At 38.1% G+C, this 26,253-nt stretch overlaps 1 protein-coding gene across 2 annotated transcripts in view; it reads right to left on the reverse strand.

Annotated features, from left to right (window-relative positions):
• Positions 1-23,011, reverse strand: part of EFHC2 (EF-hand domain containing 2) — a 257,879-nt gene extending 234,868 nt beyond the window's left edge. For both annotated transcript variants that reach the window (XM_036016315.1, XM_028523328.2), the window contains exon 1: positions 22,864-23,011. In XM_036016315.1, the coding sequence (XP_035872208.1) occupies positions 22,864-22,905 (42 nt within the window). In that variant the 5' untranslated portion in view covers positions 22,906-23,011. The remainder of the gene's footprint in view (positions 1-22,863) is intronic.
• Positions 23,012-26,253: the final 3,242 nt, after the last annotated feature.

The following is a 26,253-nucleotide window of genomic DNA, read 5'->3' on the forward strand; positions in this document are numbered from 1 at the left end:
GGGGGGAGTGGGAAGGGGAGAGATGGGGGTAAAGGTACAGGGAATAAGTAGCATAAATGGTAGGTCAAGATCGACAGGGGGAGGTTAAGGTTAGTATAGGAAATGTAGAAGCCAAAGAACTTATATGTACAACCCATGGACATGAACTAGAGGCAGAGAATGCAGGTGGGAGGGGGTGTGCAGGGCATAGGGGAATAAAGGGGAGGAAATGGGACAACTGTAATACCATAATCAATAAAATATATTTTAAAAAAATGAAAAAAAAATCCAATTTAAAAATGGAGAGAGGATCTGAATAGACATTTTTCCCAAAGAAGATGTTATAAATGGCCGACATACATATAAAAAGATGCTCAGCATCACTAATTATCAGGGAAATACAAATTAAAACCACAAGGAGATATCACCTCACACCATTTAGAATGGCTGTTATCAAAAAATAGCAAGTATTGGCAAGGATGTAAAAAAAAAGGGAATCCTCATGCACTGTTGGTAGGTATGTAAATTGGTATGTCCACTACAGAAAACAGTATGGAGGTTCCTCAGAAAGCTAAAAATGGAACTACCATATGATCCAGCAATTCTACTTCTGGGTATTTATCTGAAAATGAAAACACTAATTTGAAAAATATATGCATCTGCCCCTTCATGTTAAAATTGCAGCATTATTTACAATAGCCAAGACATGAAAACAACCTAAGTGTCTACCAATTGATGAATAGATAAAGAAATGTGGTATATATAATAGGGTATTATTCAGTCATAAAAAGAATGAAATCTTGCAATTTGCAAAATCATAGGTGGACCTTGAGGGCATTATGTTAAGTAAAATAAGTCAGACAAACACAAATATCATATGATCTCATTTATATGTAGAATCTGATTTAAAAAACCCTCACATATATACAGAACAGATTGGTGTTTGCATGAAGTGGATGGTTGGGGTGATGGGCAAAATGAATAAAAAGGGGTCAAAGGTACAAATTTCCCATTATAAAATAAATAAGTTGTGGAATGTAATGGTGACTGTAGTTAATAATACTGTACTGCATATTTGAAAGTTGCTTAGGGAATAAGTCTTTTTTTGAGATTTTATTTACTTTTAGAGAGGGGAAGGGAGGGAGAAAGAGAGGGAGAGAAACAGCAGTGTGCAAGACATACATGGATCTGTTGCCTGTCTCATACCCCCAACCAAGGACCTAGCCCACAACCCAGGCATGGGCCCTCAACAGGAATCGAACCACTGACCTTTCAGTTTACAGGCCAGCACTCAGTCCACTGAGTGACACCAGCCAGGGCTAAAGGAGTAAATCTTAAATGTTCTCATCACACAAAGAAATGTTTGCAACTATGTATGGTGACAGATGTTAAGTAGACTTATTGTGGCGATCATTTTGCAATGTATACAAATATTGAATCATTACATTGTATACCTGCAACTAACATAATATTATATGTCAATTATACCCCAATAAAAATAAACTACTCAATATTAAAAAGGAAGGAAAAGACCTTGTTTCCTCTTGTAGTGAAGGCAGCCTAGAAGAATGGGGAAGGGTCTGTGCAGCCCTGCCCAGGGGAGCCAGACCACAGCAGCTGCCCTGAACAGATAAACGGCCCAACTAGAAGGCTGTGGGAGGAAAGCTAGAGGCAGTGGTTAGTATGGTGAGCTGCAGCCTGACACTGTCCCTTAGAGAATCCATAACTACCACCTCAACCAGCCCCCCACACTCCCTCACACTCACAACCACACACACAGGCAGACACACACACAGGTTACCACAAGTCAGTCCCAAATCACCACAGCAAAGCAAAAGGTGAGTTGGTTACAATGAATGTTGGAATAACATAGAATTTTATAACAATGTTCTAATCAACAAAACAAACAAGCAAGTAAAATATAACCAGAGACACTGAAATAAAGAACAAACTGATAGTAACCAGAAGGGGGGGGGAATAGTGGGAAAAAGAAGGGGAAGGGTAGTCAAGAAACATGTATAAAGGACCCATGGACAAAGCCAAAGGGGGTTAAGATTTAGGGTGGGAGGTAGGGGTGGCTGGGCCAGGGGAAAGTGGTGGGGGAAAATGGAGACAACTGTACTTGAACAACAATTACAAAAACAAAGTTCACTCCATCCTTGGAAGCAAGTAATGTGCAGAAATCACAAGTTCACCTCAGGTCAAACCAATAAATGTCTCTTAAGCATTTATTATGTTTCTAGCTTTGTGCCAGATATACTAGTTAAAATAAGTATAAGATTCAGCCCTTGCCTTAAAGAAGAAACCTACAACCTTATTGATGATGCAAGATTTAGATATATAAAACAACTAGAAAACTGAAAACCAGTGTAACTACAATGTTTGATCATTTACTGTGAGCTAGACTCTTTGCCTAGGAATTTATATACATTATCTAACTTCACTATCACAAAACTAGTGATAGGTGCTATTACTGACATGTTATCAATGAGGAAACCAAGGCAGAGAGAGGTAGACTACCACACCCACAATTACACAGTAACTAGTAGACCCTTGCACCTGAACCTAAGTTCATATGACCCTAAACTCTGGTAAGTTAATTCACCCAGAGCTGTCTATGGGTAATTGGATACTGTCTTGGGCCTGGAGGAGTGGGATGAATTAGACAGGATAGGAGAGGCAACGGTGTTCTGGAAAGGATTATAAGTGATGCACAGCACCCGAGCTGACAGCGCCTAGTATGAGAGGCAAGGCTAATAAAAAAGACAAGCTCAAGTTTGGAAGGAGGATGAGATAGAGCAAAATATGTAAGGAGATCTATATTATGGAACGCCTCACATTTAAATACCATATACATCTAAAACTCTTCTTGAGCGAGGATAAAGAGTATCTGGGGTGGTAGTATTCTAAATGGACTGAAAACTATTTTATTTATTTATTTTTAAAAATATTTTATTTATTTATTTTTGAGAAGGGGGAAGGGAAAGAGAAAGAGAGGGAGAGAAACATCAAGGTGTGGTTGCCTCTTATGTTCCCCCTACTGGGGACCTGGCCTGCAACCCAGGCATGTGCCCTGACTGGGAATCAAACTGGCAACCCTTTGGTTCACAGCCTGTGCTCAATCCACTGAGCTACACAAGCCAGGGCCAGAAACTGTTTTATAGTCATCAGCCTGTCAAGAATTAGAAAGCTAGACAATATGAACTGTTGGAGAGAATATGTGGAAACAGGCACCCTAGTACTTTGTTAATGGGTCAGTTAACTATCTGTGTAGCAATGTGGTACTACTTGGCAAAATTAAGGATGGTATTCCCTATGATTCAAAAATCTCACCCCTGATTATATACCTCAGAGATATTTTCATGGTAGGCAATAAATGGATATGTACGAGTATGTGTCATAGTATTTTGTATAAGTTGGAAGCAACCTAGACATCTGTGTTGATGGAATAGATAAGAAAATATTTTTAATGGATAAGTACACTATGGTGGTTGTTAACTTCACCTTACTGCTAAGAAGCAACAAACTAGTTGTATTAACTCAGGCTGCCATAACAAAATTCCATAGACTGGGTGACTTAAACAACAAGAATTTCTCACAGTTCTGGAGTTTTGAATGTCCAAGATCAAGGTGCCAGTCAAGTCAGTTTGCCCATAAGGGCTCTCTTTTTGGTTTTCAAACTGCCAACTTCTCAATATGTTCCCACATAACAGAGAGAGAGAGAAAGAGAGAGGGGAAGAGGGGAGGGAGGGAGAGAGTGCACTATTTGGTGTCTCTTCTTAATAAGAGCACTAATCTCATCATAAGGGCCCCACCCTCATGACCTCATCTAAAACCTAATTACCTCCCAAGGCCCCATGTCCAAATATTATCACACTGGGAGTTAGGGCTCCAGCATAAATTTCAGGGGGACACAATTCATTCCACTGCATCAGATGTGCATATAGCAATACAGACAGATCTTTAAAACATAGTGTTGGGTGAAAAAAAATGGTATCTATCACATACAATATTACTTATCAATATTATTTATATATTATTTTTAAAAAACAGACAAATACTACATATTTTACAAGGACAATACAAATTAAAGAATGTACATCAAAGACAGTTGTATAGAAGCCTACATAAAATGGAGAGGGAATGATATGAGGGATCAGGAATGATGAGGAATAAAAATACATAAAACAAGAGATAGACCTTGCACAGGTTAATGATGATGTTGTGCCAGAAATGGAGGAATAGCTCCATTTCTCACACAATGAGATATCTCACATAGATAAAGACAGCAGTACAGTATAGGATTAGGGGGAGGGGGCAAATGGGGGATAAATGGGGACAGAAACAGACTTTGCTATGGGCGATGGGTGCAGGTGATGTTTTGTTGAGTTGCACACTTGAAACCTGTATGGTTTGGCAAACCAATGTCACGCCTATAAATTCCATAAATAAAAAATAATAAAATAAATAAAAATAACAGATTAGAATGAGAGGTAAAAGGTAAGCAGACTAGGCAAGCTACTAGTGCAGCTAAGCAGGCACAAGGTGAGAAAGGCCTGCACCAGGGTAAAGACAATGTGAATGGAAAGACAGGGACAACATCCTTTAAAACAGGGACTCTCAAAGTATCTTTGAGGAAAGGCAAGTTTGATAATTTTCCCAAATCATTTCAGACTAATACTTTTGTAATATGCAATAAAATTAATTACAAGAAATTGAAGTGAAAACAGACATAAAAACTTACAACCCCACTGATCATACTCAGATATCATGGCAATATCAACTTGCTTTATAAGTTTCTAAAGACTCCCAATGTCATAAACTCACACCACATTTGGAGTAGCACTGCTATAGTGGACATTAGGCAAAGAAACCAATATCTGTGATTGGGGGTGTTAAGAAAGAAAGAGTAATGGGAATTGACTTGAAAGTTTCATGTCAACCTCATTTCCACCTTGAAAGTGTATGGGGGAGGAAGAGGAAAAACAATAAGAAGGATGAAGTACTTCCATCACCTGGTTCCTGCAGCCCCCAACCATGGTTCTAGTAGCACAGGCTGAGTTTCTGATTTCTGAAAATTTTAAAGAAGACTAAAACAGTGGATTGAGCCTGAAGCACCCTCTGCAAGGCTAGTCCTTCCTTTCTGGTCACCACCACAGCAGCTAGGGGAAGAAAAGGGACTGGAAGGAGCAAAGGGAAGGGCTAATGAGGAGTTCCCAGCCCACTCATATACATACACACTTTCTATGAACTCTTGTCAGCATATTTTTGTTCAGCAAGTGAAATGAGTAAGAATAACATACAATAGAGCTTTTTTATTTTAAATATAAGATTCACAAGTGCTGTGAAATTAAGGAGAAATCAAAATATATAAAATCCAGAAGGTAGTTCAAAAGAGTTCCTGCTAAATAAATGAGCAATTTATCTGTCCAAAGAGTATTACCTAGATACTTGTGAAATATTTCCAATTTTTTGCTAAATAAAAAATTAGCCAGACATAATTCTTTAAAAGAATGTCTTTATCATGAAAGAATCTATTACTAAAACCTTTCCAAAACTCTTGCCTTGTTAGTTATGAATTCGCATATTCAAACTAAAAACAACAAAACACACACACACTTCTTTGAAGTTCAGTAATGTCAATTTCCATTATCATTCTAATCAACATACCAAGCGAAATTCTATTTCTGCACTATTGGAGTATTAACTTAAAATTTCAATTCAAAATTCTATACCTTTAAAACTTATTGCTTGAGGACTTGTTTAGTATAATGTAAAAGCCCTTAAGCCATCTGTTTTAAAGGTTTGCCCCTCCCAACACACACAGAAGCCATTATAATCTCTTAGGACATGTCAGCCTGCCTTTTGCCCTAGTGACTGCAAAGTGATGCTCAGTCTCAGTGCAAAGATAATAGGTAAATGTCTTAGCAAACAGTAACATCAGGAACATACTATCTCCAGATCCAGTGCCTCTTGTTATTTCAACTCCTTGAAATAACATCCCATCCCACTTATGACACCACTATTGGAAAAACAGTAGCCAAATTCAGACTCCCCTTGATGTTTCACATTAAATTAATAGCTGATATCACCACCCCTTCTCTGTTGCTAAATATTGGAATGGCAATTTTATCACATGCTTGGATTGATTAATGAATAATCAATAAGTTGTCAGGGCCACTACAGAAACCATAAAGTTAACCTAAACTGAGAAGGCTATAGTCATCAGCATGAGTTGCTTATCCATTTATTACCTCTCTTTCAGAGCTCCAGCACATTAGTCTCTTTGTTTCTTTCTAGGCTGCACTCCAAAGCCCAGATGCTTAATAACTATATGACAAAAGCAGAAAGAGTAAGGTGCCTCCGAAGAACATGATAGCTCTTTTAGGGCTACCATGAACTAGAAGTGTGTCTTTGCAGATGTGAATATCATTCCTGTAACAATCATAGTTATTATGTAGCACTGTTCTAAGTACTTTAGAAGCATTAAAGTCTTTTAATTCTCAGAGAAAATATCTGAGTATGCTTTATCCATTTTGCAGATGGGAAGACTCAGGCACAGAATTTTAAGTAATTTTCCCAAGCGCCCTCAACTAGTGTAAGTGATGAATACAGGGTATAAACTCAATGCCCAAGCCTTTAAGCACTATTAGGCCTCATATTGATTGTACCTTCTTAGAGAAAAATAACAGATCTTCCCTTGTTTAAGTAATCAGGGTTGAACTAATACTTTTGCTTTTGACAAACATAATAATAAAAATGATCACCACCATGACCTAGAAGGGAGGGATTAGATCAGATCATTATACCTAGACTCAATCCCTTAAAAGCAGGACAGATATTAGAAAGTGCTGTAGAAATTCTTTTATAACCACCAACAGATATTGGAAATTTGGAGACTGAAGAAAGCCAGTTAATAATTAATATTTCAATGTATATTAACAATATATTTCTAACTACTTTTTGAGGGTAATAAAAAATATGATACAGAATTACCTAAAACTACCATTCTTAGATACTTCTGCCTGATCAGGCTTTGTACTGGTTTGCTTCTGTTTCATGAATAGTGTTTCTTCCTCCTTTCATATCATATTTATGTTAGAAATTTATTTTTCTTTTCTTTTCTGCACTTTTATATAGAAAAAGAAGTCATTTAGCAAATACTGTGAACCTCCCAAAGAAAATAAGAACAAAATTGCTTCATGTATACTGAAACCTTAGGGCTCAGGACCACAAGAGCATGAAACCTAACATTACCTATTAAAGCTAAATCACTCAAAAAGAAAACCCAACTATAAAAATAAAAAGCCATGTCAAAGAAAATGTTAAACATTTTAAGCTAACTTTCCTCTCTTTCCAAACATAATTTGAAAATATTATGCTCATGATGCTAAGTGATCAACTCATATAACAATAAGATTAGTTTCATATATTTAATAATACATTTAAATCAGTAGAGTGTAAAACAAAATTCAAATCAATAAGATCTAGACATATATGTAGCCCCTTCCTCAGAAGACTCAGATTTTTTCTCTAAACAACTCAACTCAAAGTACCAATTAATTAAAACAAGACTAAAGGCCCTAGCTAGGTGTCTCCCCTGCTCCTGCACAACTGATCCTCCACAGAGAGCAGAGGTTGGTGGTGAGTGGTCACAGCCAATCCTTGTAGCTGACTGGCCTGAGTAAATCCCTCCCATTGATCTGCCAACAACAATCAAGGCTCAACTACAAGAGGAGGGTGTACTTGGCCCACAAGAAGGGTATACCTTGAGTACCCAGTGTGGGTGATAGGGGTGGCTGTGTCACTGAACCCTACAAGACACCTACTACATCAGGCCACAATACCAAGACACAGAGTCAAAGCAGCTCTACCAAATACATAGAAACAAACACAGGGAGGCTGCCAAAATGAGGAGACAAGGAAACATGGCCCAAATGAAAGAATAGATCAAAGCTCCAGAAAAAGAACTAAACAAAATGGAGATAAGCAATCTATGAGGTACAGAGCTCAAAACACTGGTTATAAGGATGCTCAAGGAACTTAGTGAGGACCTCAACAGCATAAAAAGGATCCACTCAGAAACAAAGGATACACTAAGTGAAGTAAAGAACAACTTACAGGAAAAAAACAGTAGAGTGGATGTAGATGAGAATCAAACCAATGATTTGGAACATAAGGAAGCAAAAAACAACCAATTAGAACAACAAGAAGAAAAAAGAATTTTAAAAAATGAGCATAATGTAAGCAGCCTCTGGGACAACTTCAAGTGTTCCAATATTCGCATCACAGGGGTGCTAGAAGAAAAAAAGAGTAAGAAGTTGGAAACCTATTTGAAAACATAGTGAAAGAAAACTTTCCTAATTTGGTAAAGGAAATAGACATTCAAGTCCAGGAAGCAGAGAGAGTCCCAAACAAGATGGATGCAGAGAGGCCCACTCCAAGACACATCATAATTAAATGCCAAAGGTTAAAGATAAAGAGAGAATCTTAAAAGCACCAAGAGAAAAGAAGTTAGGGACTACAGGGGAGTTGTTATAAGACTGTCAGCTGATTTCTCAAAAGGAACTTTGCAGGCTGGAAGGGACTGGCAAGAAATATTCAGTCATAAAAAGCAGGGACCTACAGCTAAGCTTGCTCTATCCAGCAAAGTTATCATTTAGAATCGAAGAGCAGATAAAGAACTTCCCAGACAAGAAAAAGCTAAAGGAGTTCATCATTACCAAACCATTATTATGTGAAATGATAAATGGACTCATTTAAGAAAAAGAAGTATGTCAAAACTATCAACAATAAAATGGAAAAAATCAAATCTATTAACAGTTGAATCTACAAAACAAAGTAAGCAAACAAGAAGAACAGAGACAGAATCATGGGTAGAGACACCATTTTGATGGTTGCCAGATGGGAGGAGGGTATGTGGGAATGGGTGAAGAGGTGAGGGGATTAAGAAGTACAAATAGGTAGTTACAGAATGGCCATGGGGATGTAGTACAGTACAGGAAATGGAGTAGCCAAGGAACTTACAGACATGATCCATGGACATGAACAAAGGTGTGGGGATTGCCTGATGGAGTGGAGGATGCTGGATGGAGAGCGGCAAAGGAGGAAAATTCAGGATAACTGTAATGGCACAATCAATAAAATATAATTTTTTAAAAGATCCCTGTCTGCGTGGGTCAGTTGATTGCAGTGTCATGCCATATACCCAAAGGTTATGGGTTTGATTTCCAGGCAGTGTATATACCTAGATTGTGGGTTTGATCCCAGGTCGGAGAAGGTAGAGAAGGCAACCAATCAGTGTTTCTTTCTCACATCAATATGTTTCTTTCTCTCTCTCTCCTATCTCTCTCACTCTCTCTTTCGCTTTTGCTCTCACTCTCCCTCTCCCTTTCTCCCTTACTCTGTCTAAAAATCAGTAAACATATTCTTGAGTGAGGATTTAAAAGAGAGAGAGAATGCTAAAAATTTCCCCAACAGTTAGTTAAAATTACTGGCTCATTGTAGCTGATTGGTACATCCATTTCCCCATTCCTTCTCCCTTGCCAATTGCCATTTATAAGTCAGAAAAGACTAAACACTCCACTTGTTTCCTCAGCCTCCTTTTCAGAAGTCTGTTCTTGGATTCTGGAAAAGACGTTTATCCTCCTATTGAGTCAAGGGACAAATGTAGGTGACACTTCTCCTAGCTTACCACTCTTGCCTTGAGATGTATATATGATGTCTGGAGCTACAATAGCTACTTTGGGATGATGGGCATGAAGGTGAGGAAGATTGAAGAACTACTGGCTCAGGCAAAGTTGAGACTTTAAATGTATGTCAGCAGCCACCTACTTCCAGACTTCCTGCTTGGTGAAGGAAATAAATCCTTGCTTGTTTAAGCCAAGCAAGGATTCATCTATTGATCAGATATGTCATTATTTTCAGTAGAAAGTATCACCAACTAATGCATTTAATCTCTAAAAGTTGTGCATTAATGGCTTTATTTTACAGAATAAGGTTAAGTGATCTAAAAGGTAATTTTCTTTATACATTGAGAAAAATAAATCTCTTCTCAAATCTGAACACAACAAATATTAGTATAATTTATCACCTTCACTGACTTTAGGCATATATTTGAGAGTAATTCTAGATTTATGAAGAGGGGCAACTGGTTCCACTGACAAGACTAGAAGAGCAGAAAAGCCAAAGGCAGCTATGTGTTACATACAAATGGCAGGGGGTGGAAACCACAAGTTAATGATCTGGCCTAGTACCTTCTTTATGGATATGAAGGAAAGTCTACCTCAAAGTAAAACCAGGGAATTGTTCATGGGATGGAGATTCCTAAGTGTGGTGTGTGTGTGTGTGTGTGTGTGTGTGTGTGTGTTTATGTTTGGAGTAGGTTGAAGTAAGCTCCTTGTAACACTCCAGTTCAGCACACCAGTAATAAAACCCTGGCTGTACCAGCATTTGATATAAAAATCAAAATAGAACACAGACTTGAACATAAAATGTAAAACTATAAAAATTTTAGGATAAAACATGGGTGAAAATATTCAGGATCTAGGGCTAGGCAGAGAATTCTTAGACTTACACCAAAGAACACAACCCGTAAAAGGGAAAATTGATAAACTAGACCTCAACAAAATTAGAAACTTTTTGTTCTACAAAAAACAGTTAACAGGATGAAAAGAGAAGTTACAGACTTGAAGGAAATATGTGTGAAGCACATCTTAGATAAAGAACTAGTATCTGGAATATATAAATTCTCAAAACTCAACAGTAAAAAAAAAGTAGAAACAGGCAAAAGATATAGACAGATATTTTACCAAGGTGGATATACAGATGGCTAATAAGCACATGAAAAGATATTCAATTCATTAGCCATCAGAGAAATGCCAATTAAACCCACAATGAGCTATCACTACGCACCTGTCAGACAGCTAAAATAAAAAATAGTAACAACAATAAATGCTGTCTAGGATGTGGAGAAAATAGATCACTCATACACTGCTGCTGAGAATGTAAAATGGCACATTCACTCTCAAAAATAGTTTGGTAGTTTTTTACAAAACTAAACATGCAATTATTATATGATCTAGTCATTGTATTCTTGGGCATTTATCCCAGAAAATGAAAACACATGTCCACACAAAAACATATACATGAATGTTTTTAGCAGCTTTATTCATAACAGCCAAAAACTGAAGATAATCCAGATGTCCTTCAACAGGTAAATGATTAAAGAAAATGTGCTATATACATGGAATACTACTCAGCAATAAAAATGAATAAAAACTGATAAACACAACTACATGAATAAATATACAAGGAATTATGCCAAATGGAAAAAATCATAATCTCACTCTAGCTGGTGTGGGCCAGTCAATTGAGCACCGGCCTGTGATCCAAAGGGTCACCAGATTGATGCCTGGGTTGCAGGCCAGGTCCCCAGTAGGGGGTGCACAAGAGGCAACCACACATTAATGTTGTCCTTTCTTTCTCTCTCCTTTCCCCCTCTCTGAAAATAAATAAATAAAATCTTTAAAATAATAATAATCTCAAGAGGTACCTACTTTGTGATTCTGTTTATGTAACATTTTCAATGTAATAAAATTTTAGACATGAAGAATAGAGTAGTAGTTGCCAGGAGTGAGGGATATTGTTTGTGGCCAGGTAAGGTTGGGGGTTGCTGGGAAGAAGGTGATTGTGGTTATAAAAGGGCAACAAAAAAAGGATCTTTGTGATAATGGAACCACACTGTATGTTTACAGTGATCCCTCACCTATCATGGGAGTTATGTTCCAGAGACCCCCGTGATAGGTGAAAATCTGTGAAGTAGCAGCATTATATTTATTTTATTATTTATATATCTTTAAGGCTTTATAAACCCTTCTGACACTCCTATAAACCTTTCCCACACTCTTATAAACACTTCATATGCTCTTAAACATTTTCCACACTCTTAAACATTTTCCACACTCTTAAACCTACGTAATTTTAATAACATATAAAATTCTATATGGGTACTCACCAGTGAAGTCCCTCGCTATATCACAGTTCACTTATTGCAGCTTCACTGTATTGCGGGTTTTTTTCCCATGATACAGTGAAGCCGCAATAAGTGAACCGTGATATAGCAATGGATGACTGTACTGTCATGGTGGTCACGGTAACCTACACATGTGATGGAATGTATAGACTAAGTATACACACATGAGTACAAGTAAAACTTGAGAAATCTGAATAAGATTGGTAGATTCTTTAATGTTAATATCCTGGTTGTGCTATTATACCATAGTTTTGCAAAGTGTTACCAATGGGAAACTGGGTAAAGGGTACTCTGTGTTATCTCTTACTGCATGTGAATTTACAATGATCTCAATAAAAATTTCAATTGACAATAAAAGGAAAGAGAAGGTCCACTTTCCTTGGTAACTATTGATGAACAATAAATGACTAGTCTCAACAGAAATGAGATGACAGTAGTCCTGTAAATAATAAAACAAACATCTCTGTTTCAATTACCAAGCTCATGTGAAGAAAACACAATCTAAATCAACCGTTAAGCCATGCGAATTGATTTTATTGCCCCCAAAACTCTAGGAGTTGTGGCCATTCTCTCCTTTGGGATGCCAAACACATAGTTAGAAAAGCAGGTAATTTGTTTATCCTTTAACTGGCCAAGTTGGTTACTTTGTCACAGTGGAGTTGTCAGGTCAAATTTAGGGGTCCTAAGGTCTGGTTAACGATGAAGTAAAAATGACCACCTGTCCCTTCTCTTTGCTTTGGAGAGTTACACACACATTCATACACATACACACAGTTGGTTCTATCCTTTCTACAAATGTAGAAACAGGAATAAACTTCTCAGGAAATGACCCAAAAAAACTCTTTGCCTTTGCACTAGTTCGTATCTGGCATCTTATCGTTGAGAGACTGGTCTCCTAAGGGGTCCTGCCTGATGAATGTTCAGAGAAAAATATGCTGCGTCCAGAAAAAGTCAAACTGGATGCCAACAAGGAGAAAGATCGATGTCCCTTTACATGGCACAAGAGGCCCCAGAGAGGCTTTGAGTTACAACTTGCATGGTATATCTTCATGCTGTCCTGGCCACTTCATCTAAGCCACATATCCTGAGAGGCTTATAACCTATTTAAGCCACAAAAACAAATTATTGTCTTCCTCTTTTATATTCACTCTTGCTAAAATAAGAAATACATATTTTGTTCCACAGCAGTGGTAGAAGACACAAACAAGAAGCTAATTCTAGAGATGATATCCCCTGTAGTTTTTGAGCATGGCTGCTACAGGTATACAGGGACAGCTGACAGGCACCTATTAAGGGCCTGCCCTGGGTAAGGAAGGGTTAACTCAAAGAGCAATCAGTCGCAGTTTCACACTCAGCCAAAGAATGTAATGATCACACAAAAAAGAACACAAAACACAACACAGGAAATAAGGCAGTAAATGAGTGGTCTGGACAATATGAGTGTTCAGGGTTATGTAGACAAAGAGATGGCTCCTGCTGAGGTGATCAGGGAAAGCTTTAATGAGGAGAGGGGATTACAGCCAAGTTTCCAGAGAAGGCCAGGATCTGGATGGAAAAAGGAAGATAATGTTGTCAGGGAAGGGGGTAAGTAAACCAATAATTGAGTGGAAATGTACAAAATATATTCAAAGGACAGAGAGTGAGCATGCTAGCTTAACTGGAGTATTAGGCTTGTTTTCCCATTATGAAAAAGAAGATTGTTAAGAAAGAATGGTACTGTCTGAGTATTTTAAAATGATGATGTACTCATGTGTCACTGGTATAATTAAAAAACATAGCCAAAAAGTTTTTAAAGAAAGGAATACTAGGGCTCAGGAGAACATCTAGACTCACAGGTACTGAGTCTGTGGCTGGTGGGGCAAAGTTTGCTGATTCCCATCAGCCATTATTTACTCCTTTTTCTCTTTCCCAGATCCAAAAATAGACAGCAAAAAATCAAGTTACCAATGCCCCTTGTAGCAAAGGATAGCCATGTGACTCAATTTTAGACAATAAGATGGAAGGGGGAAACTTACTGAGTGGCTAAGAAACACTCTGTTTTCTGATATGAGAGCCCTTTTCCCTCCCTTTCCTCCTCTCTTATCTTGAACATGTCATGAAAAGTTGTGATATCTGGAACTGAGGTGACCATCTCGCAACCATGAAGACACAAGTCTAAGAAAGAAAAAAGCCTGTTCTGAAGAAAGCAGAATTAAGAGATTAAAAAGAGTTTGAGTTATTTATGACATTCATCAGCCACTGTCTAAACCTGACACTGCCACATCTCTATATTTGAACCTGACCATGTCAGTCAGTAAGAAATACTTAATTTTTAAGTCTCATATAAATTGTGTCTTAGGCTATATTTTTTATTCATGTTACTTTGTCATATGGTTTTAATGGCTTTACTTATTTAATATTGTCAACATATTTTCATGTTGTAAGTGGCATTAATTAAAACGAATTCACAACCTTTATTTAAATTAAATCAATGGAGTGTACTTTTTGAAAAAGTAAATCCCATCTTGGATTAAAACTGTTATTGAACAGAAATGTATTATGCTGCCCTAAGAATTTTATAAATGTATAAAAAGAAAAGAAAAGTAAGCTAAGCTTAATTACTTATTTCTACAGAAAATCTGGCTAAATGTCATTTTTTGCTTTAAATAGGGGAGAAAATTGCTCTTGCTCATACGATATACCCCATCTCATACCTGATAGCACTATCTAATAATAGAAGCTATGAGAGGATTCTTAGGCTTACTCAGATAAGGGACAATGTGGGAAAATCAAGTAGGAAATTTTACCATAAAAAAATACCCTAAAGTTTCCTCTACTGCACTCCCATGTGCATTAGAGTTGATATCCATTGTAGCATAGGGAAACTACACATAGTAAGGAATAAGTTGGCCAAAATCAACAAATCTACTGAACACTGTTACTCTTTATTCAAAAGAGATATCATTATTGGATCATTATATCTACAATCCATGGGTTAAATTAATGTATTATGTGTTATAGAAATCATTTTTACATAGGAGTTCCTTGAGACCTGAATATCATTTCAAAGTTTCCTCTAGAGTAAAAAGATTAAGATTTGGGGTGATGAAAATGTCTGGAAATAGTTAGAGGTGACAGTTGCAAAGCATTGTGAATATACTAATGCCACTGAAGTATACACTTTTAAATGGTTAATGGTGAATAGGATCTGTTGAAGCATCCTAAAGGGTGAGAGCTGGATCTGGCCTTTAAAAAAGTTGAAGATCTGAATTTAAAAGACAGGTAACAATTGGTGAGATGGCTATAATGAGAGTGCTTTTCAAACTCAAAGTACAACTACAATAACAAATAGATTTTAGTGCAATCCAGTGACATATACTAATCCAGTTACATTCACATACACACGTGACAGAAAAAAAAGTTCATGAAACAATACATATCCTTCCCAAGCATAATACACTCGGATTTTTTATTCTATTCTACTCTGAAAGTTTGTCATGATTCATTAAATTGCTCTCACAAAGTGAGTGGCAAACTCTAATGGCCTCAGCTGTCAGGTTAAGGGGTTTGGAACTGATGCAGTTATTTTAAGGCAATGTAATTGACCACTAGGAACAAAATTGGGAATCTTTAAGTAGAATTTTGGATTGGGAAAACCTCCACCTTGTGAATAAAGTGATTGTTTTATGATTATATTTGTCATTGAGCTAAATTTTAAATTGACTTATCTAACATTCCATAATTAAGTCAATATGTGTACTATGTATTACTGATAGTGCTTTTCTCTTTCAGTTATTTATCATTTAAATCACTGGTAAATTTCCCACAGAACAATTTTCCCTATGTATTAATATGTGGGTTTATATTAGTTTATATAAAAATAAATTTCAAGGTATTGCCTGCCCCTTTTTGTAAGAGAGACAGAGATTCTGAATTTTTATTTTACTGTTGTGAATTCAAATAATGTTTTTCTTCTTAAGGAAACAGTTGCTTCACTATAAATTAGATGATCCACAATTTACAACAAACTCTCCAAAGATGGTGGCAAGGTAGCTTCATAAAAAGCAGAAAGTGTTCTTATTATTCATTAGAGGCTTTCAGAATCAACTATACAACCATCTGTCCAAAATACTGGAGAAGGAATTTTCAGCTTTGGCTAGAAATGTGCCTTTGAACATTAATATCCTATCATGTTTGACAATATGCCTGAGATTCTCAGTACAAATACAGAATGTAAATTGTTGGGAAAAGATACTGTGTGTATGGAATTTAGCTGTGATCTTTCCCAAAGGTATTTAATTAATTCATATCAAATTTAATGTCATCAGTGATGCAAATGCTTATATTTTAGAAAGCACAATACTTTTTGTATTTCAGAGATAAAAGTATAGGTTGTACCTCAGCTAGCCGTGAACAGAAATCAGCAGCTAATTAAGGAAGGAAATAAGCTTTTTAATTTCTGAGAAAAAGCATTAAAAGTTAGTTTGTGTTATAATTTTAGAACCAAAAAGCCAGTAATTATACTGTCTCCAGGAGACCAAGGTTTTTGACTTAAAAATTTAATTCAGCCAGCAAGGCTCTATGATTGAGGACAGGGAGGGAAAAGAGGGATAAAAGGGCCAGATTTGGCTTTACTGACTTTCTGACCAGTCTATGCCAGAGAACATTCAATCCTTAAACCATGTACATGTTTTTAAAATAATATTAATTTTGTAGCACATTTAGTCCCCCAAGACAAGTGCAACAATTTTTTGAAATGCAACCATCTTACTTGAGCACATACTAGGATGCTCAATATATAAATACTGATTTGTTGAATGACCACCCAAGATATCTAATAAGTACATGTACTGTCATTCCCTAGATCATTCCCCTCTGTCTCACATGTGTATGCTTATTGATCTGAGGCATAAGGTAAATAAATAATTTTTAAAATACACTCAGGAGACTAAAAGCAGACCCACACATATTTAGATACTTAATTTATAACAAGCAAAGCTCTGCAAGAGAAGTGGAAAACTTCTCTTGAGCCTTCAAAACTTTCTAAAACCTCTCAAACAAGCAACAGCCAGCCTCAATGAGCCCCCAATTCCTGTACCTCTTACGAAGTGGCCCCAGGCACAGCCCTAGTAGCAGCCAGCCTAGGTTCACAGCTTGGCTCCACCTGAGAACCTCCAAGCCCAGTACAAGTAGCCTCCATCTGCAGATTGCTTTGTAGCTCATGCAGACTAGTCCCAGGCCAAACACAGGTGGTGGCCAACCTTGGCCTGCACCACCTGGGAATCTCTAGAGCCTACACACCCAGTGAATAGTTACATACCATGTCAGAACACCATCACCCTATCCCTGCACCATTGACCATCTACAGAGGGCAGAGGTTGGTAGTCAGTGGTCACAGCCAGTCCTTGCAGCTGACTGGCCTGAGTAAATCCCTCCCATTGATCTGCCAACAACAATCAAGGCTCAACTACAAGAGGAGGGTGTACTTGGCCCACAAGAAGGGTGCACCTCAAATACTGAGCATGTGTGATAGGGGAGGCTGTAAGACTGGACACTACAGGACACCTACTATATCAAGCCACAATACTAAGACACAGAGTCAAAGCAGCTCTACCAAATACATAGAAACAAACACAGGGAGGCTGCCAAAATGAGGAGACAAGGAAACATGGCCCAAATGAAAGAATAGATCAAAGCTCCAGAAAAAGAACTAAACAAAATGGAGATAAGCAATCTATGAGGTACAGAGCTCAAAACACTGGTTATAAGGATGCTCAAGGAACTTAGTGAGGACCTCAACAGCATAAAAAGGATCCACTCAGAAACAAAGGATACACTAAGTGAAGTAAAGAACAACTTACAGGAAAAAAACAGTAGAGTGGATGTAGATGAGAATCAAACCAATGATTTGGAACATAAGGAAGCAAAAAACAACCAATTAGAACAACAAGAAGAAAAAAGAATTTTAAAAAATGAGCATAATGTAAGCAGCCTCTGGGACAACTTCAAGTGTTCCAATATTCGCATCACAGGGGTGCTAGAAGAAAAAAAGAGTGAGAAGTTGGAAACCTATTTGAAAACATAGTGAAAGAAAACTTTCCTAATTTGGTGAAGGAAATAGACATTCAAGTCCAGGAAGCAGAGAGAGTCCCAAACAAGATGGATGCAGAGAGGCCCACTCCAAGACACATCATAATTAAATGCCAAGAGTGAAAGATAAAGAAAGAATCTTAAAAGCACCAAGAGAAAAGAAGTTAGGGACTACAGGGGAGTTGTTATAAGACTGTCAGCTGATTTCTCAAAAGGAACTTTGCAGGCTAGAATGAAAAGTAAGGACCTACAACCAAGATTACCCTATCCAGCAAAGTTACTATTTAGAATCAAAAGGCAGATAAAGAGCTTCCCAGACAAGAAAAAGCTAAAGGAGTTCATCATCACCAAACTATTATGTGAAATGTTAAAGGGACTTAAGAAAAAGAAGATCAAAACTATGAAGAACAAAATGGCAATAAAAACATATCTATCAACAATTGAATCTAAAAAACAAACTAAGCAAAAAATCATAACAGAAACAGGATCATAGATATAGAGAATGGTTTGATGGCAGCCAGATAGGAGAGGGGTTTGGAGAATAGGTTAAAAGGTGAGGGGATTAAGAAGCACAAACTGGCCCTGGCTGGCGTAGCTCAGTGGATTGAGCGCAGGCTGCGAACCAAAGCATCGCAGGTTCCATTCCCAGTCAGGGCACATGCCTGGGTTGCAGGCCACGGCCCCCAGCAGCCACACATTGATGTTTCTGTCTCTCTCTCTCTCTCTTTCTTCCTCCCTTCCCTCTCTATAAATAAATAAATAAATAAAATCTTTAAAAAAAAAAAAGAAGCACAAATTGGTAGTTACAGAATACTCAGGGAGATTTAAAGTGCAGTATAAGAAATAGCAAAGTCAAAGAACATATGTGAAGGATCCATGGACATGAACATAAGTGTGGGGACTGCCTGAGAGAGTTGGGAGTGCTGAGTGGAAAGGGGAAAACGGGGGAATTGGGATAATTGTAACAGTATAATCAATAAAATGTATTTTAAAAAACCATCATCAAGATGAAGTAGAGAATGTTATATTAAGTGAAATAAGTCAGGGAAAGACAAATATCATGTGATTTCACTTATATGTGGAATCTAAAGAACAATATAAATGAACAAACAAAATAGAAACAGATTCAACTCATAGAAACAGAGAATAGACTAATGGTTTCCAGAGAGGAAAGGGTTTGGAGGGAGGCTGAAAAGGGTGAAGGGATGAGAGGTACAGATTGGTAGTTACAGAATAGTCATGGGAATGTTAAGTATAGCACAGGAAATAATTTCGATAATATCGTAATAATTATGTATGATGCCAGGTGGATTGTGGAAATATTGGGGGGAACACTTAGTAAAGTATATGATTGTCTAACCATTATGCTGTACACCTGAAACTAATACAAAATAATATTGAATGTAAAATGTAAATGAAAAATAAAATTAAAAAATAAATAGACAAGTACCTTATAAGCAACAACAAAAGCACCATCAAGAGAGTAAAAAAGCCAAGCACAGACTAGAAGATATTTGCAACACAATATAGCTGACAAGCAAATCATATCCAAAATCTATATAGGAATCCTAGAAATCACTAAGAAAAAGGCAGGCAACACAGTAGAAAGTTGCCAAACAAGACAAACAGATACTACACAAAAGAGAATATCCAAATTACTAATAAATATGTAAATCCAGAGTAAAACCACAGAGTTGCACTATGTCCACTGATCAAAATAACTAAAATTTGAAAGACTAACAATATTAAGTGTTAGAAAGAATATGGAACAAGAGGGACATAAAATGCTGGTGGGAATTTAAATTGCTATAATTACATTCACAGCATCTAGTAAAGACAAACGTCTGAGTACCACATGACCTAGCAATTGCACCATGAGATATAAACAATAATAGTCACAGAAACCTATCATTGATGACCCCAAACAAAACAAATATCTGTCAAGATTAACTGTGTATATAAATGGTGTCATACTAATGCAATAGGATACTGCACAAACTACATCTACAGTCAGCCACATGAAAAAAATCTCACAAACATAATGTTGAGCTTAAAACAAAGCCAGTCATAAAAGAGTAAACACTGGACATTTCCATTGACATGAGGTTCAAAACCAAACAAACCCTAACTCTAGTGATAGCAGCCGGTATAGTGCTTACCTCTGGAGAGCAGGAAAAGTCAGAAAATGCTAAGGTTGCCACATAAAATACAAGATGCTCAGTTAGATTTCAATTTCAGATAAAGAAGTAATCTTTTAGTATAAGTAAGTCCCATGCCATATTTGGGATATGTGCTTTTCTTTGCTGAATCTGACAACTTTAGTCAAGGGGAATGCTTTCAGAGTGCTGGTAATATTTTTATTTCTTGATATTCCTTCTATGATCATCCATTGTGCATTCTTTTATATGTGTTGTACTTCACAATAAAAAAAGTTTGGAAAAAATGCTCAGTATCACTAGTCATCAGGGAGATGCAAATTAAAATCACAGTGATATACCACTTCACACAGGTCAGGATGACCTGTCATTAACAAATTAACAAATATCATTAACAAATTAACAAACAACAAGTGCTGGCGAGGTTGTAGAAAAAAGGGAATGCTAGTTCACTGTTAGTGGGAATGCAGACAAGTATGCATTCGCTATCATTAACAAATTAACAAACAACAAGTGCTGGTGAGGTTGTAGAAAAAAGGGAATGCTGGTTCACTGTTAGTGGGAATGCAGACAAGTATGGCTACTGTGGAAAACAGTATGGAATTTCCTCAAAAAACTAAAAATGGATCTGCCTTTTGACCCAGTGAGTCCACTGCTGGGAATATACCCTAAGAATCCTGAAACACCAATTCAAAAGAGATTATGCACCCCAATGTTCATAGCAGCACAATTTGCAATAGCCAAATGTTGGAGCAACGTAAATTCCCATCAGTAAATGAGTGCATCAAAAAACAATGGTACATTTACACAATGGAATACTATGGAGCAGAAAGAAAGAAGGAACTCATACCCTTCACAACAGCGTGGATGGAACTGGAAAGCACTATGCTAAGTGAAATAAGCCAGGCAGTGAAAGACAAATACCATGTGATCTCAGCTATGAGAGGAGTTTAATGGACAAAATAAATGAACAAAAGAGAACCAGAGACATAGAACCATGTGACAAACTGACAGCTGTAAGATGGGAGGGGGGAACTGAAGGAAGGTGAAGGGACTAATCAAAAAACATATAAGGACCCATGGACATGGACAATGGTGCAGGGATTGAATATAGAAGTGGGGGGTGGGCTGGGTTGAAGGGGCGTTTTCCCCCCAAAGGGTGAAAAAGTGAGACAACTGTCATAATATAAACAATAAAATACTTTTTAAAAAAGAAAGAAACTGCCATTAAAAAAAGCAAAATACACTCAGTATAGCCTTGCAGATTTTAAAATATCTCATCCACCACTTTTTTCCTTCCCACTCTTAATCACTGCATGTGAGAGCTGTGGTACTTGCACAGGAGGTAGGCATTGGTAATTTGAAGTGTTGCTGGGCCCAAAGCTGTGGGCTCTACTTTCAATTTTTATTACAATTACTTTCACACAGCATGCTTCTTTACTTCTGGAATCTTTTTTTTTACACTCTACCTTTCAGGGGTCTTTCTTTTTTGTGTGGCTGGCTCAATCTTACCAAAGGGCAATACTAGGCAGGAAGGCCACCCTCTTACAATCACCCAAGAAATGCACAAACCAGTGTTCAAGAAGCAAGTTGGAGTGGTCAGCCCCCCTGCAGGTGTTGGAATGCAGTGAGCTGAAGCTACAAAGATAACTTGTATGTTAGGGCCCACAACTTAGATACAGACATTGTTCAGAATCCATAAAATCAAATGCTTCAATCTGGCACCTGTTTTCTAAACTTACCAGAAGTTTACATAAATACCTTGAATGTCTCCATCTACTTCCCTGCCATCGGTATGTTACCTACCTTCTTCCTACAGACACAACTGGAAAACCCAAGTAGAGATTAGTAACAAATGTGAACAAAAGCCTGAATCATTTTTCTGCTGTTGTTTAAATGATGCTATTTACTGGCAAAAGTCCTTTCACACTCAGGGATTTTTATGTTGTTGTGTTGTGTTGTTTTGTTTTATACCGTCATGTATCTTATTTTAAAATGAACCCTTCCAAATTATAAATAAAGAAAAATTCCTCCAAGTTAGGGTGTCATCTCTCTATAAAGGAACCCTTACCCACCTGGGCCCTACCAGACTTGAGAGTGCCAGGTTTCTTCAACTTAATAACAAAAACTATATTTCCTGTTTCACACAGGGCTGTGTGAACAGGTTGCCTGGAAGAAACCCAGCTTCATCACTGAGACTTTGGCCAGTGCCTCAGTTTCCTCAACTGTAAAATGAGAATAAAAACAGTACCTAATACAAAGAGATGTTGAGAGCATCAAATGCCATGTAAGGTGATTAAAGCACAGCGCTTCGCACATCTTAAACGCTCACAGATAATTTTTATCATTACCATTTACTACCTTCAAGGGTCCTCCCTCCTCTAAGGACTCTACTTATGTATCTAAGGTAGGTAGGAAAAGCATCCAACTGCAGTTGAAGAGATGAAGGAAGGGGAAGCGGAGAGTAAAGGTTCCACCAACCTACAAAGTTTGGTCCAAGTTGCACCCAATTCACAGAAGGCGAAGCAGCAGGAAGAGGTCTACAGTAAGGGTCAGGGAGATGGCCACACTTAGGACCCCAGACCCCAGCTACGACTTCTGACCTAGGGCACCCTCACTACTCACGGTGCAGCTGAAGCCGTAGCCAGGCAGCAGTGGCAGGGCCATGGCTCTGAGTGTCTGAGGGTCAACGGTCTCAGAGGAAAGGGGCCAGCAGGCAGCGGCCGCGTTGCGCCGGCTGCCTTGTTTGACACCCCTCTACCACCAACCACGTTACCTAGAGACAGGAGGCGGCGTCACGGAAGAGGGTGGGGCTGCAGCGAGCTAGGGGCTCTGGGCGGGGCTGGAGTGGGCGGGGCTAGGCGCGACGCTTCGTTTGCGCGTGTCACCCCTCCCCCTCCTCACCCTACGCACTCAGCCGGGTACCCTCCTCCGGAGGCTTCACTCTCCAAATGCTCAGTGCAAACACAAAGACAACTACGCTGTCCCCCAGCCCCGCCGCTTTCTAGCTTAATCACTTTATAGAACTCAAAGCCTTTCGCAGACTTCAGCTCCTTAGAATTTTGCCAGGACATTTTTTCCATTTGGTTATTAAATTTAGTTCAAATACACAGAGAAGTGCAGAAAATCATATGATACCCGTGTGCTCTCAGAAATGTAACACCAGTAAATGTTACATTTGCATCAGTTTTTAGTTTGTAATCAGACGTCTTCAAAGCCAAACATACTTCATCCCTCCCTCCTGGCCTCTCTCCTCCCCATTCAGCGGTAACCGCTATCCTTGGTCCTTCCTTTGTCCACTCTATACTTGAAGAAAACATTATAAGGTGCTCATTCCTGATCCAGTCAGGGTGGCCAGGGGCGGGGGCGGGTGACACAAAACGATGCCCCTCTCACTCCATCATACACGCAAGATGCGCAGGCCCAGAGCTTCCTCAATTCCTCTCCCCACACCTACAGCTAATCCTTCCCTGAGTCCTACTGGTTGGACAGGCGGGTATCTCTCAGTCACTATCTCCTCTATCTCAGTTAAGGTTCCATTATTTCTTGCTTGGTTTTGTTTTCTTTTCTTTCCTTCTTTCTTTCTTTCTTTCTCTTTCTTTTTTGAATAGTTCATATTTTATTGTGTTTTTTCATTACCATTTATTCCCCCATATCCTCTTCCACCTCCCCCAACTCCCCTCCCTCTCTATTTTTAAAAATATAGATTTTAAAAACCTAACTAATCTTGTCTCCAGAGCCATCTCCCATAATTTAAGATGCCCATGTTACTCTTCTGTTTCGATATCCTTCTAGCATTCTTGCCACCTTCAGGACACAGGCAAACTCCTTAGCCCAGTCAGAGCCCATGGCAGGAGGTCCCTTCCAATACTCTCCATCCCTTTCTTTGCCACCCGCCTCCTCTACTCCAGTTCTGAGAAACCAGTCTGTTTCCAAACCAGGATCTGCAGTTTCTCAAATTTGGAATTTTGCAAATGTCACTATCTGCTAGAAACACCTTTCCTTTCTGTCTTTCACCTGGGTAACCTCTTTTTGTCTTCCAGGACTTGGTTCAGTGTGAGAGAGAGTCCTGGAAAGCTTTGCCATTTCTGGAAAGTGTTCCTTCACCTCCATTACCCCATCTGTATTTGGTGCCCATTTGAATTGTGGCTCTCATGCTCTAAATTGTAATCATGTGTTTACTTGCCTCTCTTCATATGTCCCCAAAAGTCTCCAGGACAGGGACTCTATCTCCTTTTTATTCATAAACTACATATATTATTGTTTCCTGTGTTTATAAATTTCACAATACAAATTTTTGCTACCTGCTTTTTTCACCTAAGATTTGTTTTCAAGACTTCTATATGTTAACACATTTAGATATATTTTGTTCATCTTCAATGTATTGCATGTCATCTACTGATGTCATCTGTTGATGACAATTAGGTTGTGTCCAATATTTCACTAGGTCCCAACAATGCTGCAATGAGCAACCATTTCCTGTACCTTTGAAAATTATCTAGGCTAAATACCTGGAGGTGGAACTGTCTACACCTTCAACTTCACTTAGATCTTGCTAAACGATCTCCAGAACTGTTGAACCAGTTATGAAAGTTCTCCTTCCCCTTCATTCTCTTGATGGGTACTATCAAATTGTATAATTTCAAGCAATCATCTAAATAAATATGTAATCATGTACCACTGTTATTTTAATTTTCTTCTAATTCCTAGTGAAATTGGACATCTTTTCATATGCTTGTTCATTTGTAATGTTTGTAATACATTCTGGATAAAAATGATAGGCATAGCAAATATCTTCTCATCATTTGTGGTTTGTCTTTTTATTCCATTTGTAAAGTTCTTTATTGTACATGAATGTGTCATTTTACTCTACTCAAATAGGTCATTCTTTCCCATTATGACTTGTACTTTGTATGTGAATTAAATCATATAGAACAAAATTATTCTCCTACATATTCTAACAAATATTTTAAAATATTTTTGTTACTTTTTAAATTGAAATTATTTCAAACCAATAGAAAAGCTGCAAGAAGGAAAATCTCAGATATTCCACGCAGCATCACCTTCACTGATATGTCCCCTAAAGCAAGGGACATAAAGGAAAGAATACACAATGGGACGTCATCAAATTAAAAAGCTTCTACATGGCTAAAGAAAACAGCATTAAAATGAAAAGAGAACCAATGGTATGGGAAAACATATGTGCCAATGATACCTCAGACAAGGGTTTGATCTCCAAAATATATAAAGAACTCACATGACTCCACTCCAGGAAGACAAAAAACCCAATTAAAAAATGGGCAAAAGACTTGAACAGACACTTCTCCAAGGAGGACATACAGAGGGCCCAAAGACATGTGAAAAGATGCTCAGCATCACTAGGCATCACAGAGATGCAAATTAAAACCACAGTGACATACCATTTCACACCAGTCAGAATGGCCATCATAAACAAATCAACAAACAAGTATTGGAGAGGATGTGAAGAAAAGGGAACCCTAGTGCACTGTTGGTGGGATTGCAGACTGGTGCAGCCACTGTGGAAAACAGTATGGAATTTCCTCAGAAAACTACAAATGGAACTGCCTTTTGATCCAGCAATTCCACTGCTGGGATTATACCCTAAGAGCCCTGAAACACCAATCCAAAAGAACCTATGCACCCCAATGTTCATAGCAGCACAATTTACAATAGCCAAGTGCTGGAAGCAAATAAGTGGATCAAAGACTATGGTACATTTAGGACAAAGATGGAGGCATAGGTAAACACACTATGCCTCCTCGCACAACCAAAATCAGGACAACAATTTAGAAACAAAATAACAACCAGAACTGAGAGAAAATTGAACCGTGTGGAAGTTGGACAACCAAGGAGTTAAAATAGACACATTCATGCAGACCGGTAGGAAGGGCAGAGTAGGGTGGCCAAGCAAAGAGGGATTGCAGCACAAAAAGCAGTGGCACCGGGCGCGCAAGGCATCCCAGGCATGTAAGATGGCAGCAAGCCAACCCTGGA

This window comes from Phyllostomus discolor, chromosome X (genome assembly GCF_004126475.2).
Source record: "Phyllostomus discolor isolate MPI-MPIP mPhyDis1 chromosome X, mPhyDis1.pri.v3, whole genome shotgun sequence".
Taxonomy (NCBI): domain Eukaryota; kingdom Metazoa; phylum Chordata; class Mammalia; order Chiroptera; family Phyllostomidae; genus Phyllostomus; species Phyllostomus discolor.